This window comes from Nuphar pumila, chromosome 3 (assembly GCF_984573655.1).
Source record: "Nuphar pumila chromosome 3, dmNupPumi1.hap1.1, whole genome shotgun sequence".
Classification (NCBI taxonomy): domain Eukaryota; kingdom Viridiplantae; phylum Streptophyta; class Magnoliopsida; order Nymphaeales; family Nymphaeaceae; genus Nuphar; species Nuphar pumila.
The window spans coordinates 134,600,268-134,620,388 of NC_143251.1; the positions used below are offsets into that span (position 1 = coordinate 134,600,268).

General features: G+C 36.9%; 2 protein-coding genes across 2 annotated transcripts in view; one reads left to right on the forward strand and one right to left on the reverse strand.

Moving 5' to 3' along the window:
• Positions 1–20,121, reverse strand: part of LOC149843941 (mitochondrial import inner membrane translocase subunit TIM22-4-like) — a 118,254-nt gene that overhangs the window by 87,265 nt on the left and 10,868 nt on the right. The gene's annotated exons all lie outside the window — the stretch shown is intronic.
• LOC149843942 (uncharacterized) lies at positions 2,202–3,314 on the forward strand. Its single transcript, XM_090001996.1, has 3 exons — positions 2,202–2,569; positions 2,672–2,997; positions 3,074–3,314. Exons 1-3 carry the CDS (start codon positions 2,220–2,222, stop codon positions 3,184–3,186), a joined length of 789 nt encoding a protein of 262 aa, XP_089858122.1. The 5' UTR covers positions 2,202–2,219; the 3' UTR covers positions 3,187–3,314.

Genomic DNA, 20,121 nt, shown 5'->3' on the forward strand with positions numbered 1-20,121 from the left:
ATTACGGGTGTTAATGCTATTAGAAAAAGGAAATCTGATTGGTTTCATAGTTCTGAAATTTAGATTGTGACTGCGAAGTTGTGTGATACATATTGTCTGGATTATTTTAAGAAATGAGCATGATTAGTTTATGTGCGCTGACACTGAAGTTGTTTAGTAAACCCCACGGTATTTCACGGGAATTCGATTGCAAGGGGCGTTCATGGTTCACTTTGAGTCTTTTTTTTTCCTTTTGTTTTCGCATTCCACTCTCCATCTTTTGCTGTTAATAATAGTTTTTTTAAAGTGTTCTAAAATGATTCCTATACTTTTATGATGCAGGTATATTTGCCTGTTCTTTGCTTCATTAATGACCATCACAAGCTATGATCACGATAATTATGATGACGATGATGATTCTTCTTACAATTTGGAGCATGAATCGTCTAGTGGTGTTGGGAAGGATAATGCAAGAAAGGGCAAGATTCCATATGAGTTTGAGAACAGAAATGAAAATTGTTTTGATGAGGAAGATGAAGAAGAATATGACTACTATTCTGAAGATGACCAAGATGATGAACCACCTAGCATGCATAAAACAACAGTGCTATGGCGCCATGTATTGAAACAAAAGAAGAGTGGGCAAGGAAAGCAAGGTGGAACCCAAGTTTTTATGTGCAGGCACTGCAAAAATATTTATCATGGGTGATATACTCGGGTTTTTGCACATCTCATGGGATCTCCAAAGGGACAAAGTGTTGGGATTGTCTTTTGCCCTGTAGTTGCAAAAAATGCAGAATTGGCAAAAAAAATTAAGAGGCAAGTTCGTCGAGTGGAGGTTTCATCAAGTGCATTTGAGTTGAGGAGATCAAGAATTGATACTCCGAAGAAGCCTATTAGTATGACTACATCATCTAGTGGAAGTCGAAAAACAGTTGATATTCGTGATACCTTTAAAAAGGTAGAAAGAGATGATGTAGATCACAAAATTATCAGATTTTTGTGTGCAAATGGCATACCTTTCAATGTGCTTCGATCACCATATTGGGAAGAGATGATATCTGCAGTTAGTAAAGTGCCTGGATATAAACCCCCATCATATGAAAAAGCGCGAACAACGTTGCTTGACAGTAAGAAAGAGTGTGTTCACAGGGAGTTAAATGAATTTCGAGAAAAGTTTGAGGAGTTTGGAGTTTCCATTGTCTCAGACGGTTGGACAAATATCAAGAACAAACACTTGATAAATATACTTGCCTCAAACTGTTTTGGCTCGATGTTCTTGTATGCAAGCGATTTTTCTAATGTGCAACAGTCAGCTGCAAACATTGCCGAGTTTTTGAAGACGGGATTTAAACTTGTGGGGCCTTCTAATGTAGTGCAAGTAATTACAGACAATGCAGCAAATTGCAAGTTAGCAAGTGAAGAATTAAAACAAACGTACAAGTATATTTTTTGGTCACCTTGTGTTGTGCACACACTTAATTTGATCTTCAAGGATTTGGCACATGAGTTTCATTGGTTGGGAGAAACATATTTGCAGAGTAAAGAAATTGTGAAGTATATCACAAATCATTCAAAAGCACTAGCAATCTTTAGAAGTAATGAAAAATTAGAATTAATAAATATTGCAAAAACAAGGTTTGCTTCACATTATACTACTTTGAAACGCTTGCTTGATGTGAGGGAGAGCTTAAGGCTCACAGTAATTTCAGATAGATGGAGCGATTGGAAGCAATCATGCACGGATGACACTATGAAAAAAAGGGTTGTTACAATAGAAACAACTGTTCTTGATGAAGAATATTGGGATTCTGTACGTTTAGCATTATTGATTACAAAACCCATCTATAAGATGATTAAATTTTGTGATCAGGAAGGCCCTATAATTGGTGAAGTGTATGAAGGCATGGACAACATGTTGGGGGAAATCAAAGACAATCTAAAAGGACAACCAGATTTATATGAAAAGATTCATAAGATTGTCTCAAATAGATAGGATAGAATGAATATGTCTCTCCATAGTCTAGCCCTCATGCTTACTCCAAAATATTACGAGTCGGAGTATCTCAAAATCCCAGCAGCAGGAGGGGTCAAACGAGTTTCTCCTGGTAAAAATTGTATTCTATCAATTTAATAAAGTTTAATGATTTAATTATTTTATTATTTCATTTGCATTTTCTTGTTATAGTTACTAAACATTTTTTTTTGCAGAAAAGGATAATGATATCTTAGACGGTGCAATGCTCGCGCTTGAAGTCATATCTTCTGGAAATGAAGAGCTATCTACACTTTATAGGTCACAACTTATGGCTTTTGCATCAAGAAGTGAAAGATTTAGCCGAAATGCAGCAAGAATAGATGCACTGAATCCTATAATGTCGGTGCTTAATTGGTGGCGTTTTTATGGTGGTGATACACCTGAGTTGAGAGCATTAGCCATTAAAGTTTTATCTCAACCTATTAGCACATCTTCTGCAGAAAGAGTGCGGAGCACCTGTAGTTACATTCACAATGTTAAAAGAAATAGACTCAATGAAGATCGTGTTGATACCTTAGTGTATATTCATTCCAATCTTCGATTGATTGACAGGTATAATTAAACTGTGTTGTACTTTTGTTTTGGTATTTTTTTTCTCCTTTTCTATCATTGATTGTTTATTAGCATTCATATTTTATATTCTTGTTATAAAAGGTGCAACGATCGCTACAAAGAAGGGCCTAGTCGAAAATGGGATATCAATCCAGAACTTCCTATTGTAGAAGAAAATACGTTGAGATTAGAGGATATGCGATGGAGAGATTTGGATGATAGTGCACAACAATCAAGCACTATTTCCAAATCCAAACATAAAGATGCACAACCAAGAGTTCCATTACCTCCAATAATCATACGTACAAATGAAGTTGAAGAGGATACAAATCAATCCATCAGAGCTAGTAGAACTGCAGATATACAAGAGCGACCATCAGTTCCTCATGGTCGGATTGATCGTTTCTTTAGCCGGAGACCTAGGCAAGGTATGTTGATATTGTGTTTTTTATATTTTAAATTATGGTTTTTGAACATTTTAACTTTTTAACGTATTCATTATAGGAAATGAAGGAAGGAGCAGAAGACATGGTCGTGGAGGACAAGATGCACGGGATGATGCAGAAAGTTCGCGATCTATTACTGACTTGAAGGGGAAGAGAAAGATGACAGATTAATGAACTCTTGAATTATTATTTTTTTTTATGATGTAGTTGGAGTAGTCCAACTTAAAAACTTTTATGTTACTTTTTTGTCATGGTCTTATAATATTTTTTTGGTATACTTTTATTTTGAATCTTGCATGATGAAGTAAAGTAGTGGATTATGTTAATTTTAAGGTTAGACTTAGAGTTTAGAACTTTGTAGCTTATAATTTACAATTTAGAAAATTTATAGCTTCTTAGGTCGCTTCCGGTTCGCTTCCTATGTCGCTTCCGAGACGCTTCCTATGTCGCTTCTGAGACGCTTCCCGGTTCGCTCCTAAGTGGTCCCACGCTTCCCGCTTCTTAAATTTTTTAAAGTGCCTCGCTTCCCGCTTCCGCTCCCCGTATCGCTTCCCGCTTCCGCTTCCCGTATCGCTTCCCGCTTCCGCTTCCCGTATCGCTTCCCGCTCCCGCTTCCTCAATTGGCAACTCTGGGAATAACACTTGATCCACACTGGATCCATTTTCAAAAATCATCATATTTTCAAATATTTTCTTCTTTTATCAGGGTTTAACTTAAAATTAACTCAACATATATATCAATGGCCATAGTCAGGATATATTGAGAGTTGATTTCATTTTTAAACTCCAATAAAAGCACCAAAAATGTATTTTATTCTTTACTTGAATTTAAATGTGATTATTATATAATACATTCAATGACCATAGTCAGGGATGTATTATATCTTCAATCTTATTTTAATTCACTTGAAGAATAAAATATGACTTTCCAATCCAATTTCAACAAATTCTTCAAATTCATTCATCATTTAGGATAGAATTGCATCATATTTTCAAAATTCTTTCTCAAAACTCCAAGTGATCTCAAATATCTTTCTTCAATCTCTATTTCAATTCATTCTTCTATTTTATTTCAAAGATTTAAAATTTCGATTTTAAAGTCCAATTTGACTTTGAAATTTCAAATTCAAATATTCAAAATTCCATTTCCAAATTCGAATCCAATTTCAAAGTTCAATTTAACTCTGAGATCTCATATTCATCTTCTGATTCAAAACCGAGTCTATTTTCTTATCTTCAAATTCTAAATCAAAATTTGGGATTGATTCTGAATCTCAAAATATTGTTCTTCCTAAGTTTTAAAATTCAATCTGGGTTTTTCAAGACCCAGACCCATCTTCAAAAGTCCCATCTGGACTTTCAAAAAATCCAAATCCAAAGTTAGAACCCCATTCCATCTTGGATTCCAGATCTTGGATCAAATTCCATTTAGAATCCAGAATTCAACTTCATCATTGGATCTCAGATTTCGGATCCAATTCCCATTTAGGATTCTAAATCCGGAACCCAACTCCATCTCGGATCTCAGACTTCAGATCCAAAATCCACTTTAGGGTCCAGAGTCCAATTCTCTTTTAGGATCCAGATTTCAGATCCGACTTCATCTCGGATCTTAGATTTTCAGATCCAGAATTCAATTTTTGGATCTTAGACTTCAGATCCAATCCCATTGAGAATTCCAGAATCAGGATCCAATACCACCTCGGACCTCAGATCCAGTTTCATCTTGATATTAGACTTTAAATCAAAATTTCATTTTCAAAACCAATTCCAATTGTCAAAGCTCGTTTCAAATTTATTCTTAAGTCTAAATTCAAATTCAAATTCAAATCCTTGTTTAGATATTGACTTCAAAGTCGATTCTTGAAAATCGACCCCAATTCAAAGTCCATTATGACTTTGAAGAATCATTTTTATTTCAAAATGCCAATTCTAAATTCCTTCTCTCTCCAAGTCTTGATCATTCCAAGACTTGAAAATTCAAGTCTCTTATTCCCGATCCATCTCAAATCCTAGGTCGGATTCAAAATCTAAAATCAAATCAAATTCTTTGAATCATCTCTTCACTCCATCACCAAGATCATCTCAGAAAACTTGAAAATTTTCAAAAATCATTTTTTCAAAAGAGCATACATCCCTGCATTCACACAAGCATGATTCTTTGTGCATCTAGACTTAGGATAAATTCTTAGATAATATTTTAGCAAAGCAAAAGGTGTAAATTCGATCATTGGTTTGATTACCCCTAGTAAAGGCGCCAGGAACAGTCGAACCTCGTACCGACGAGCGAATCCCGTCTCTATATTTTCCAGCAAATTTTCAAAACGAAGACGAGTGATTTTTAAACAATTTTCAAAATTTTGGTCAGATGCGACCTTGCAAAAGAGTTCCTCTCTTCTTTCCTTTCTTATTCTCTCTTCTTTTCTATCTTTTATTCCCCTTTAAAAAAGGAAATAGAGGTTAGAAAGGCAAAGAGAAAGGAAAAGAGGAACGAGAGGAAAAATTTTGCATGATCACAAGAGTTGGCGACCGAGACGGGACATGTTTTCGTCCGGTCGAATTTGTGCCTTTTGCTTTGCTTTGATATTATCTAAGTCTTTATTCTTCTATGTCAGCTTCATTTTCATGCAAACCTTAGGAGCCTAGACTCTGTCCTAAAGCTGACATAATACATATAGGATCTAAGTATGGTTTGGTAGGACCATATTGAGGAGATTATTCCATGTTCACATTAGACTCAGGTCTGAAATACAACTCTCCTCAATTCTAGGGATTGAATGCAAACAATGTATGCAAGTGTATGTTTCTCTTCATTTTAATCTATCTTTTTAGGACTTGCATTAGAGCTTTCTGGTTTTATCTGCATGTTGAACATGTTTTCGAAAACATCCCTACCTATATTGTCCCGGTCTTCACGTTGCTGGGTTGTTTCACTGAACCATAGTTCGGGAGAGAGCCTCACAACTGGACCACTTATTTGGGTTCACGCCCCCTACCACGTACCTAAGGGCCATAGTCCGAGATACATCGGTAGGAAGTCCGGATTGTCAGAAAGAAGGTACAGCCTGACACCACTTCTGAGAAATCAGAATCAGCCGAGGAAGCATCAGAAGAGGAAGAGCAGTTTGTATACAATCAGAATCCTCCGCAGCAGTTTGTGAAAATCACCGCAGAGCCTGAATCTGTGAACAAACTTATTCCAGTTGAGGATCCAATGCGCAAGCAAATGAAGGAGATGAATCGAGCAATCAAGGACATTCAAGCTAAGAGTAAGGGTAAGCAGACCTACACTGGCGAGGATTTTTACGATGGCCTAGATGGGGATGATAATCTGGAGAATCTTCCTCGCAATTTTCTCAAGTTTGACGGAACTGGCAACCCTAAAGCCCACTTGGCTACATTTTATGCAGAGTGCAGCCGTTTCAGGAAAGATAACAGGGTCTTGTTCATTTGTTTTTCCCGCAGTCTAGAGAGTATAGCGGTCAGGTGGTATGCCGACCACATCAATCCTATCGAACTACGAGAGTTCGATAAAGTAGTGAACTTGTTCATTGAGCGCTTCCTATTCAATATTAAGGTTTCACCTACGCTCAATCACCTTTACAACCTGAAGCAAAATGAGAATGAGAGAGCTGGCGAATTCATCCACAGGTGGAGAAGCACCTGCAACAAGATGAAGGTTCACATTCCAGAGAAGCATGCATTGCAGATAATCCTCAACAATTTCTCTCAGCCCCTGAGAAGCCTCATTGCCACTTCTCCAGCAAAATCCTTTATCAAGTTGATTGAGCGAGCCGAATGGCTCGAGCCAGGAATGGAAAATGGGCTCTACGAGGGCATGCCGCTGGTCAAGAATATCCAAGACCAGAAAAAGAAGGTACCATTCACTCACGCAGCTGATACCTCCAGCCATGATCATGACAACAGCAGAAGAAACAAAAATGACAGTAAAAGAGGCTAGAACCACAGTGCAACTCAAGGGGAAAAGTCTTCCAAGCAGAATGACAAGCCGTCTCAGTCTAACTTTCTGCAAAAAGAAAAGATAAAGCGCGAAGGTTGGAGTAATGACCGCGAGTTCACTCCTCTGAAGCAAACGCTCGAAGAAGCCCTTGAATTCATGCTTACCAAAGGATTGGTGAAACTCCCAAAAGTCACGAATCCTCCCACAGTCATGGGAAGGTTCATGAATCAGTTCTGCAAGTTCCATCGAGCAGTGGGGCATGACATCGATCACTGCTTCATCTTCAAAAATATTGTTCAGGATTGCATCGACAAAAGTCTCCTTGTTGAAGGCGTAGAGGAAGACGAGTTGGCCATCATGACCAAGCCTTTCCTAGACTACTCAGAAGATTGATCATGCCAGAATTTTCTGCTTTCCTCCCCTATTACCAGTCACCTTGTAGGGGCTAGTCAACCCAGTCTTTTGTGACCTTTTGGTCAAAGTACTTGTAAATATTTCAGTCTTTTGTTATCAGTTTTGCTCATCAATGAAATGTCAATTTTCTTCATATCTTTGATACTTCCTTCCTCTGCCACACAGGGGCATTGGTTTTTGAAAAATTATATTTTCATTTCAAAAATCTTCTTCGTCATCGGCTTCTATTGAATCGCATTAAATTCCTATTCTTCTCAGAAGGAGGGACGATCCAGACATCGTTCATGAGAGAAATGATATTACCTATGAGGGTTTTTCAAAATCATGAAATTTTGAAAATTTTCTGCAAAGTCTTCGTTACGATCGCCAAGGGTTCAATATTTTGGTCCAATCTTTTTAGAAAACCAACCCTTGTATTGATCCTCTATTCCAAAATTGGTTTCAAATCATTATCTTCAAAAATCAACCCTTGTGTTGATTTTCTTTTCCAAAATTAGTTTCGAACCATTATCTTCAAAAATAAACCCTTGTGTTGATTTTCTTTTCAAATTTGGTTTCGAATCATTATCTTCAAAAATCAACCCTTGTGTTGATTTTCTTTTTCAAAATGGGTTTCGAACCATTATCTTTAAAAATCAACCCTTGTGTTGATTTTCTTCAAATTTGGTTTCGAATCATTATCTTCAAAAATAAACCCTTGTGTTGATTTTCTTTTCCAAAACTGGTTTTCGAGTCATCATCTCCAAAAAATCAACTCTTATGTTGATTTTCTTTTCTAAAATTGGTTTAAAACCATTGTCTTCAAGATCAACCCTCGTGTTGATCTTCTATTTTCAAAATTGGTTATTCGCACCATTATCTTCAAAAAAAAAAATCAACCCTTGTGTTGATCTTATTTTACAAAGCTAGTTTCGGACCATTGTTTTCAAAAATCATTTGATCTCCTTCTTCAAAATAGGTTCGAACCATTTTCAAAAATAGACCCTCATGATGATCTCTCTTCAGAAATCGACCCTCGTGTTGACTCTTCTTCGAAGAACAGCTCCCACGTCAATCATTCTCCCAATTTCACCTTGGGGTTGATTTCCTTCCCAAAAAACGATTTTCCACCTGTCTTTTCAAATAAACATTCTCCTCTCACTTTAAAGATCCCATATGCAGGCAGGATCAGACAAACTCGTTTTTCTCAAATCTTATAAATTTTCCGTTAATCTTGTTATTTTTATTAATGTCATTCGGTTTATTCATATTTTTATCAAGTTTACATTAATTTTATCAATTTTTATCAAGTTTTATCAATTTTTCCTCAATTTTATTAAATTTTATCAACTTTTACCCTTTCAGGTTAAGGGATAAACCTGATGCCTCTTTCCCATGAGATATTCTCTTCTCCTTTTTCCCTTTCAGGATAAGGGATGAACCTAAACCTCAACCTTTGAGGTATTTTCTTTTTCCCTTTCAGGTTAAGGGATAAACCTGAAACCTCGACCATCGAGGTATTTTCTCTTTCCCTTTCAGGGGAAGATAAACCTGAACCTCGTTCATCAAGGCATTTCTCCTTCTTCCTTCAGGATAAAGGATGATCCTGAAGTCTTTTATCATTAAATTTTCCACCAAATTTTCACCAGACTTTCGTCAGTCTTTATCAATTTTTATCCTTTGTCAATTTTTGTGAATTTTATTGATTCTTTATCAACTTTTATCTATTTTATTTGATGCTTTGTCAATCTTTTTTAATCTTTTCTTTATTAATTTTTTATCAATTTTATTCTTCATCAACCTTTATCACTTTTTATTAATTTTATTCTTCATCAACCTTTATCACTTTTTTATCAATTTATTTCCTTTTTCCTCTTCAAGATAAAGGATAATCCTAAAAACCCCGGCAATCATTCTCATTTTAATTTCCAAGTGCCTTGAAGATGCCGATCTCCTCTTCTGACTCTCGATCAGAAAATCCAGAGCTCGTGCGGGTGCATTTTCACAATCTAGTGTTCGTACTGGTATATCTGCAAAACCCAATGCTCGTACTGGTGCAATTTCAAAACCCGGTGCTTTTACTTGGGCATTTTCGAAAATCAGTGTTCGTTCTAGTACCATTTCAAAACCTAGTGCTCATACTGGGGCATTTTTTTAAAAAAAAACTAGTACTTGTACTGATGCATCTTCAAAAATCCAGGGCTCGTACTGGTATGTGTGCAAAATCCAGTACTCTCACTGGTACATCTAGCACCCGTGCTAGTGTCTGGCTGACCGATCAGTTAGCCCCTCAGGTTCAGTCTTTGCACTAACCATTCATCAAAAATCAAAAGCTCTGAATCCAATTTTGACCTTCGGGTTATTCAAATCTTAATTTCAAAACTTTAGGTTACAATCTTTTCTCAATTTTTCCTTAATTTTTGTCAATCTTTCATTAATTTATATCATTTCTCATCAACTCTCCTTTGAGATTCGAGTTTCGACTCGAACTTCCAACTTTTTCCTCGAGATTTGAACCTTGACTCGAACTTTCCAGCTTTCCTTCAAAGATTTGAGTTTTAACTCGAGTCTTCTTTTCTTTCAAAAATCTGAACTTTCATTTGAGATTCGAGCCTTGACTCGAACTTTCCAGCTTTCCTTTGAAGATTTGAGTTTCGACTCGAGTCTTCATTTCTTCAAAGTCTAAGCTTTCCAGTTTTCCTTTGAAGATTCGAGCCCCGACCCGAACCTTCCAACTTTCCTTTGAATATTTGAGTTTCGACTTGAATTTTCCTCCCTTCAAAAATCTGAATTGGTCTAGTTTTTCCTTTGAAGATTTGGGTTTCGACTCGAACTTTCTCCTTAGAAACCAAACTTCCTAGCTTTCCTTCGAAGTCTCGAGTTTTGACTCGAATTGCCCAAGCTTTCTTTGGAGAATCTGAGTCCTGATTCGGATGTTCTTTCAAAAAAATCAACTTTTGAGTTGGGCTTACCTTCAAAATCCAGTTTTATGCCAAGCTTGCCTTCAGAACTCTAAATTGGTATTTACCTTCAGAATTCAGACTCGTGTTGGATTCTTCTCCAGAATCCCACTGATGTGTCAAAACTCGATGTTAAGCAAAGTTTTCGTCATCAAGGATTTCAGGAAGATCTTGCCAAATTGCCATAAAATAGTTGTTGATCTCAAACTTTTATTACATAAAGAATTTCCTCAAATCTCCTTAGTATTCTTTCCAAAAGGGTGAAGCTTTTATGAAGAAAGGCTCAAACTTCAAATTTTCTGTTGGTCAACCAAGAAGATGAAGAAAAATCCTCGATATGACTGGCGAAGGAAAATTCAATGACGTTGAAAAGCCATAAGTGAGCTGATATTGATCATAGCTATGGCACATTCTTAAAGATTATTCTTTAGCAGTAAGACAGTGGAAATATCCTGGGCAGTAAAAAGGACCTACCCAATCCATATCTCCTCAGTCATCTAAGCTGCAATCAAATATCCGCAAAAGGGATCTCTCAATTGTCGTCAAGATGAAGACGAATATGCGAGCTAGACCCCCGGGGCCAAAGAAGATTTGGATCATCTCCGAGACGAAGGAGTTTGTGAAGGATCCTTCCAAGAAAAGTTCAAATCACCGTTGAGATGAAGACGGATGCGATGAACCTCCCGACAAACCCTAAAAGATATTTGATTTCTGCTACCACCAAGAAATTTTGACCAAACAACCAATGTCATCAAGCCTAATTCCTGAGAAAGAAAAAGAAGGATCGAAGCATCTCCAAGATGAAGGAGTTTGTGACGTACCCTTCCCCGAAAAAGAGAGAAAAGTCAAGACATCTCCATAAATGAAGGATGATGTAAAAGCCCAAGAAAGCTCCATGACTCAAAAGAGTGTGAAAAGATCATCATGGGAAAATGCTCAAGATATCAAACTGCCCAAACTGTTAAGAATCTTCTTTATCTATGTGAAATTCTTCTATCAATATATTTTCATTCTAACGTTTTATGAAGCTAATAATATTTCCTCTCTTTTCATATCAAGGAAATTGATAGCATCCTTGAAGAAAACCAACAACAATAATTTGACTTTGATTCTGGATTCTATAGAGTTAACCCAGTTGGGGGTAATACTCTAGGTGGAAGAAGGAACATCTTTCAAAAGTGCTTACCTTCAATTACCTTGAAACAACTATAATTTTTATCATTTTGGCAATATTTTCCAGCTCTCCTGATAAGAAATAATAACTTGATGTCTGTTTTGATACATTTTGGTGTTGCCTTTTCCGTCTTTCGCTTTGATCGAAAGATTTGCCTTCTCTTTTCTAAAAGGATTGCCTTATTCATCTTTTGCTTTTATCGAAATATTTGCCTTCTCCTTTATAAAAGGATCGCCCTCCTCATCTTTTGCTTTGATCGAAAGATTTGCCTTCTCCTTTCTAAAAGGATTGCCCTCATCGTCTTTCGCTTTGATCGAAAGATTCGCCTTCTCCTTTCTAAAAGGATTGCCCTCCTCATCCTTCGCTTTGATCGAAAGATTCGCCTTCTCCTTTCTAAAAGGATTGCCCTCCTCATCTTTCGCTTTGATCGAAAGATTTTTCCCTCTCCTTGTTAAAAGGATCGCCTTATTCGTCTTTCGCTTTGTCGAGAGACTCGCCTTCTACTTTCTAAAAGGATCGTCTTATTCGTCTTTCGCTTTTTCGAGAGATTCGCCTTCTCCTTTCTAAAAAGGGATTGCCTTATTCATCTTCCGCTTTGATCGAAAGATTTGCCTTCTCCGATTGAAATCTTCATCTTTCGCCTTGTCGAGAGATTTGTCTCCTTGATAAAAGGATCGCCTTATTCATCTTTCACACCATCGAAAGATTTGCCTCCTATTACCTTATTAATCTTGTCGAAAGAATTACCTCACACATTCCCAAAAGAGTTGCCTCATTTAGTTGAAGTATCTCTTCCTGTCCCATCACGGTTTCTTCATTCGATAATTCCGTATGGTCGTACCCGCTCACGTTAAGGGTCAAACCTGTACTTTCTGCGAGAGGTCATTGATTTCAAAAGCTATTTCAGTCTCAACGATGAGACGACCAAGATCATCCATTTTTCAAGCTTTAAGAAACCCCATTTTTCCTCTTTTCGCAGACCCCCTTTCGGATTTGTTCGTCCAAACTCCGAAAGGTCCCATCATGGAATCTTCGTTCGAGGATTCCATTTGGTCGTCCCCTTCAAGTTAAGGGTTAAGCCTGAACCTCGCCCTCCGAGGTATCTTCCTTTTTCAGGTTTGGGTTAAACCTAAGTCTCGTTCTGACGAGGTTTCTCGTTTTGACGAGGTATTTCCTTCCAGTCCCATCATGGTTCTTCCCATCGAGGAATCCATGCTTTGTATATCCATATAGAACAGGATTTTACTTAATTTCATCTCACGAGGCATTTCTCTCAAGAATGTCTCATCGAGGTCCACTTATATTCCTTTCCCCATCCAATTCATCTTGATATATCTTCGTCCCATCCAGGTTAAGGGCTAAACATGAATCATTCCAAAAGGCTGATCTTGTCTCACCCATGAGACTTGATCAAAAATTTTTACCTTTCATCATTTCGGGATCTTTGCCCAAAATCCCATCACGATTTCCTCATTTCTATTGTTCAGTCATATCATTTTCGAGGATTTCGTCTCCAAAGAACCATTCAAGATAAGGTTTTTAGCCTGAAAAGTCATGTTTTCAAAGTAAATCTTCCACACCCAGTTCAGGTTTGCTAACTGGGGCATTTTTTCAAAATTTGGAGTGTTTTCTTTGCCACTAAATTCGGCTTTCAGCCAACTTAGTAGCAAAGAGGGGCATTTGTGAACACCCCAAATTTTTAAAAAGTTTGTAAATATTCCCTTTTTTTGCCCTTTGCCCCCATTTTCTAGGTAATTGAGTCAGTTTTAAATCTAAATGCCAGTTTATTTCTCAGGTTTTACTTAAATTAAATCCATTTTATATCTCTGACTCGATTTCGGATTCGGGACCATTGTCAAAATCCAAATCTGAGCTTTGTCATCCGATTTATAAACCAAATTCTCAAAATTACCAAAATAACCTTTTGAAAGGCTCAGACAGTTCGTCCGGTGTCCGTTTGAATCCATCATGTTATATTCCTCGATTTGAGGTTTAAAACTCGAATATTTTCTCAAAACTTGAGTCAAATCCCATTTTCTGAAGAAATTTCCCCAAAATAGCCTTGAATTCTCAAAAAAACACTCTTTTGTAAATATTTCTCAAAAATACGAAAAAATTAGTTTTAAATCTTTGTTTTCTCATAAATTTTAGGGTTTTATTCTAAAAATATCAAAAAAATATAGAAAATAAAGAAAAGAACAAAAAAAATAGAAAAAAAAAATCAAAATAGTAAAAATTGCAGAAAAATGGCTTTAAAAACCCGTTTTAAGGAATTTTTTTAAGAGCCCTTTTTTTGGAAAACTCTAGAAAAGGCTCTTTACAACCCTCGAAAAGATGAGTTAGGGTTTTCAGACCCTCTCTCTCACCTTCTCCCTATCGCAAGCTCTTCTTCCGCCCATCCCCTCTCTCCATCGCGCTCTCTTCTTGATGCCTTCATCGCCAACAACCTCGCCCAATCCCCCATCAGCCTCTTCATGACCCTCCGATCAATGGCATTTTCGCTCAACCCTTCATTCCCAACGGCCTTCGCCCCTTTTATCATGTTTCGTTCATCTCCAACCACCATCCATCAATCCCCATCACCTTCCAGATCCTTCCTCTATTTGCTATATAAACAACCACAAGGGAAGACTAAAAGGGGGGATCAACACCATCGACCGAAGCTTCTCTGATTCCTCCTCTTCCTTGCCCCCTTTTCGATATTTCCTCTTCTTCCTTGTTTTGATTCTGAAGGATCCGCCTTGACCCCTCATTCTTCTTCCTCTCATGTTCTTCTTTACGGATTGGAGGAGCTTGCATCTCAAAATACAAGAGGTCGATCGTTCTGAAGCATCTACAAAACAAGAGTTGCGGTTACGATACACAGAAGAGCCTCCACAAAGCCTCGATCGGTCATCAGTAGAATTACAGGAGCAGCGATCTATTCCTCCATCTCTCAACTGAAGCGGACAAGGTAAGAACCCATCCCTCTAGTTTCTGATCTTTGATCTCCTTTGTTCCGGCCCCATTAGAAGCACTAACGTGATATCAAGTTTTGCTTATATCAAACATTGATTCACGCACATGGTGCAACATCAAATGGAGATTCTTAGACTCTGACATCTTATTCCTCTAATTACAAATTTTCTTTAGTCTTAGATTTCTTATTCTTCACCATGCATTTTCTCTGTAATTTTCTGTAATTCGTAATGTGAAGGTACTTTCTTTTTTTTTGGTGACAATATCGCCTGTTGTGCGTTGTGTACATTGCGTCAACATCCTTCATCTTGCATTATCATTTATGCTATTTGGTTAGATTTTCGTAACATTCCTGCTATTTGATTGATTTTCCGCTACATTTTGTTATCGTGGCTTTTACTTATATTTCATTTGTATTCGTCCTTATACGCTTGTCAGTGAATTTCCACACATTTTTTTTTTAATTTTAGTTGATTGATTCCAGTTTTGAAATTTTGGCTTCCTGTTTTCTTCTCCCTGCGTTGCAAATTATGCACCCCATTTCAATATATTTCATCTACATCGTTTTTTTCTTTTCATCTGCCTATACCTGTATGTTTGGATTGCTATCGTACTAAACCCCTTGCATCATTGGTACAGGGTATTCTCTACATTTCATTATCCTCTGCTCATGATTCATCATCGTGTGAATGTTTTCATCCCCCATATAGTTTTACTCTGTGTACATGTTTCAATTTTTGAGTTTATTGAATCTTGAATATGTATTGGCTTTTGACGTAAGTCATAACATCATTGGTACAAAAACCCTCCGATTAGATCAAGAATCCTTCAGAACCAACTTTAACCCCCCCTTTATTTTAACATCACCCTTTAACATCGACCTGTTTTGATTGAACATATCTCTATCAAAAGCTTCCACTAAGGAGACGCTGGTGGAATGTCTCGATGTTACTGATATATCATCATATGATTTTGCTGGAACTAACATGGTTAAGTTTGATTCAAGGTAATACTGAATTAGTTAACAGGCCTTCAGAGGATTGGCCTGAACAAGGCAACATGGTAAGCCTGGTACCCACCATTGATAATCTTAAGATGGAGTCTCTTCGTCAGCAAGTAATGGGTCAGCCTCAGCCCCATCTGGAGATGGAGCAGCTGCCCATGAAGAATCCGTAGATATCTGTGATGGTGGTTCGTATAGTCTGGAATTATATCATAGAACTCTATTAGGTGTCAGGTTGTGCTGCTCCAAGGTAAATCCGATGATATAGTGGGGTGTTATTTTCTTTTTTTTTTTAGGTGAACAGACAGATTCAAATTCTATTCCATTCCTTTCTCAGGGATTGTAAACACATGTGATGAAACAATATGTTTGTTCCATGTTGAATATTCTATACCTTTACCATGGAAGCATATGTACTCTTATATAAAGTCATTCTCGTATCATTTAATAGCACTGTACCCCTTTTATCAGGTGAAGCATCAATTATTTCCAGCAAAAATCTATAGCCCACCTCTTTCTTTCTTTTTCTTTTTTTTTTCCTTTCTTCCTAGCTTTCTCCCTTAATCAAATTTATGCAGCTCTAGGTGATTCTGAGTTATAGGTAGATACTTTTGGAATGGCTATCATATGAAAATGATCTCTGACAAGTGTATGTTATGGGTAGTTTCAGCAACATTCTGTTTTAAAATGATGCCACTTGTTGATATGATATCCCAATGGAATGAGCAACCCTCCTTTTTGATATTCAGAACCTAAGTCCTGTATTGATCCCTAATAGCATTGGTAGAGTAATATCAACGGAACTTCGATAGGTTGCTCTATCTCTCTTTTGAATTAGAATTTTCGGGTTTTGTTTTATTTTTTATACATAATTATTTGTCCCTGTGTACCCTGTGGAAGGTAATTAATGTTTATAGTGGTAATTCACAGCTGACCATGGCCTTATGACCACAAACTCAGTTGAAAGGCCTATCAGTCGTATGTTCTGGAAATTTTGGAGAACCGATCCTCTACCTAAGGCTCCTGGCATCACTGTCTAAATTTTGTCTTGGTGCATTTTCTGGATATCTGAAATTGGTTTGGCTACTCAGAAAGTTTTCTTTTTTTTAGTATATACCTGTAATCTTTCACAGCATTTTTTTTCTTCTCCTCTTTTCGTCTTCATGATCCCTTCATGTTATCATCACTCTCATATATGCACAATACATGCATATCATCTGCTAGTTGTTCCCAGCTCAACCCCTACTGCTGTAACTTTTCACTCATCCACAGCAATGCCTAACATTGCTGTGATGATCCATGCACTTACAGCAGTGCTCACTGCTGTAGTGTCTCCTTCATTCACAGCAATGCCAACCATTGCTGTGATGTTCCACCCACTCACAAGCAATTCAGGTTGCTGTGCTCACAGTCCCATCCCCTGTTGTAATCTCCCAACTATATACATTCACCTCCATTACCTTACAGCCCCCGGCACATTGTTGTATCTCCAACAGAATAGGTATTACCCACCTTCCCAATATTCACCCCCCTGTTAATTCCACCACATATCCACTCAATCCCCATAACAAATTGACACACCTGCTGTCATCTTTCCCTGTGAAAGTCCACTATCTCACCTTTCACTGCAGCAACCCCATGCACCTAGGCTTATTGCTTCCGCAATAGCAATATATCTTTTGTCCTACGTATCGCACTTACCTATAGCCTTCACATATTCACTGTCAGCCGATCCCTTATTTGCCTGTGCCCTTAAACCCACAGCTGCAAAAAAAAAACCTCTTGAGCCAGTAATCATTTGGTCCAAAGCTGCCATCACAAACATCTAGTTGGTCTGAATGGTCAATTGTCAGCTTCTCAATGTTAGATCCCATCGGTTTCTGCTTCTGCAATACAGCAGGTTTCTTCTAAGTGGGACAATTTTCGTAACCCAAATCTAACCAGTTGTTGCTGCAATATAGGCATCACAACCCTGCCTTCACCAATACATTAGCTGCCCATATCCTGCCATAAAATCCCTACACTCCAAGCTACCCTTAGGCACCAGCATCATGCATATCGTATATATACATATAAATATGTTTAGATCTTATGAAGAGTTTCTAGTCGTAGGAATATACATACATGCTTTCATGCATTTCTCATATACATCTAAGATGAATCCATTCCCTCATTATATATACATAGCCCTATATATTTTATTACGCTCTTCAGGATATATTGAGAGTTGATTTCATTTTTAAAGTCTAATAAAAGCACCAAAAATGTATTTTATTCTTCACTTGAATTTAAATGTAATTATTATATAATACATTCAATGACCATAGTCAGGGATGTATTATATCTTCAATCTTATTTTAATTCACTTGAAGAATAAAATATGACTTTTCAATCCAATTTCAACAAATTCTTCAAATTCATTCATCATTTAGGATAGAATTGCATCATATTTTCAAAATTCTTTCTCAAAACTCCAAGTGATCTCAAATATCTTTCTTCAATCTCTATTTCAATTCATTCTTCTATCTTATTTCAAAGATTTAAAATTTCGATTTTAAAGTCCAATTTGACTTTGAAATTTCAAATTCAAATATTCAAAATTTCATTTCCAAATTCGAATCCAATTTCAAAGTTCAATTTAACTCTGAGATCTCAGATTCATCTTTTGATTCAAAACCGAGTCTATTTTCTTATCTTCAAATTCTAAATCAAAATTTGGGATTGATTCTGAATCTCAAAATATTGTTCTTCCTAAGTTTTAAAATTCAATCTGGGTTTTTCAAGACCCAGACCCATCTTCAAAAGTCCCATCTGGACTTTCAAAAAATCCAAATCCAAAGTTAGAACCCCATTCCATCTTGGATTCCAGATCTTGGATCAAATTCCATTTAGAATCCAGAATTCAACTTCATCATTGGATCTCAGATTTCGGATCCAATTCCCATTTAGGATTCTAAATCCGGAACCCAACTCCATCTCGGATCTCAGACTTCAGATCCAAAATCCACTTTAGGGTCCAGAGTCCAATTCTCTTTTAGGATCCAGATTTCAGATCCGACTTCATATCGGATCTTAGATTTTCAGATCCAGAATTCAACTTTTGGATCTTAGACTTCAGATCCAATCCCATTGAGAATTCCAGAATCAGGATCCAATCCCACCTCGAACCTCAGATCCAGTTTCATCTTGATATTAGACTTTAAATCAAAATTTCATTTTCAAAACCAATTCCAATTGTCAAAGCTCGTTTCAAATTTATTCTCAAGTCTAAATTCAAATTCAAATCCCTGATTAGATATTGACTTCAAAGTCGATTCTTGAAAATCGACCCCAATTCAAAGTCCATTATGACTTTGAAGAATCATTCTTATTTCAAAATGCTAATTCTAAATTCCTTCTCTCTCCAAGTCCTGATCATTCCAAGACTTGAAAATTCAAGTCTCTTCTTCCCGATCCATCTCAAATCCTGGGTCGGATTAAAAATCTAAAATCAAATCAAATTCTTTGAATCATCTCTTCACTCCATTATCAAGATCATCTCATAAAACTTGGAAATTTTCAAAAATCATTTTTTCAAAAGAGCATACATCTCTGCATTCACACAAGCATGATTCTTTGTGCATCTAGACTTAGGATAAATTCTTAGATAATATTTTAGCAAAGCAAAAGGTGTAAATTCGATCATTGGTTTGATTACCCCTAGTAAAGGCGCCAGGAACAGTCGAACCTCGTACCGACGAGCGAATCCCGTCTCTCTATTTTCCAGCAAATTTTCAAAACGGAGATGAGTGATTTTTAAACAATTTTCAAAATTTTGGTTAGATGCGACCTTGCAAAAGAGTTCCTCTCTTCTTTCCTTTCTTATTCTCTCTTCTTTTCTATCTTTTATTCCCCTTTAAAAAAGGGAATAGAGGTTAGAAAGGAAAAGAGGAACGAGAGAAAAAAATTTGCATGAACACACTCTATCTATTTCTCTCAATAAGTTGTCTAAGAAGATGTATAGCTTTCATAGTTGATCTCTCAGGCATAAAACCAAATTGATTCTCCGATATCATGACAACCTTCCTCAACCTAGACTCAATCACCCTCTCCCAAAGTTTCATAGTATAACTCATGAGTTTTATACCACGATAGTTTGTGCAATCTTGTATATCACCTTTATTTTTATATAGATGCACCAAAGTACTCTTCATCCACTCATTAGGCATCTTATTTGTCCGTCAAATCTTGTTAAAAATATTTGTCAACCATTCTAAACTTTTTTCTCCCAAGCATTTCCAAGCCTCGATAGGTATACCATCTGGGCCAATTGCCCTTCTTGATTTCATTTTCTTCAAAGCTTCTGTAATTTATTTCTTTTGAATCTTGCGCATGAAGTCACGATTCATCTCGTGAAAAGGAGTTGAGAAGTCTCCAAGATCCTGAGCATGACTTCCATTAAATAGCTTATCAAAATAATCTTTTCATCTCTCCTTAATCTCCTCATCTTTGACTAAAACCCTTTCTTTTCATCTTTGATACATCTAACCATACCCAGATTCCTCGATTTCCTATCTCTCATCTTTGCAAGCCTATAAATATCCTTCTCGCCCTCTTTGGTATCCAACTTGTCATAAACCTCCTTATATACCTTAACCCTCGCGTTTCGAACTACTTT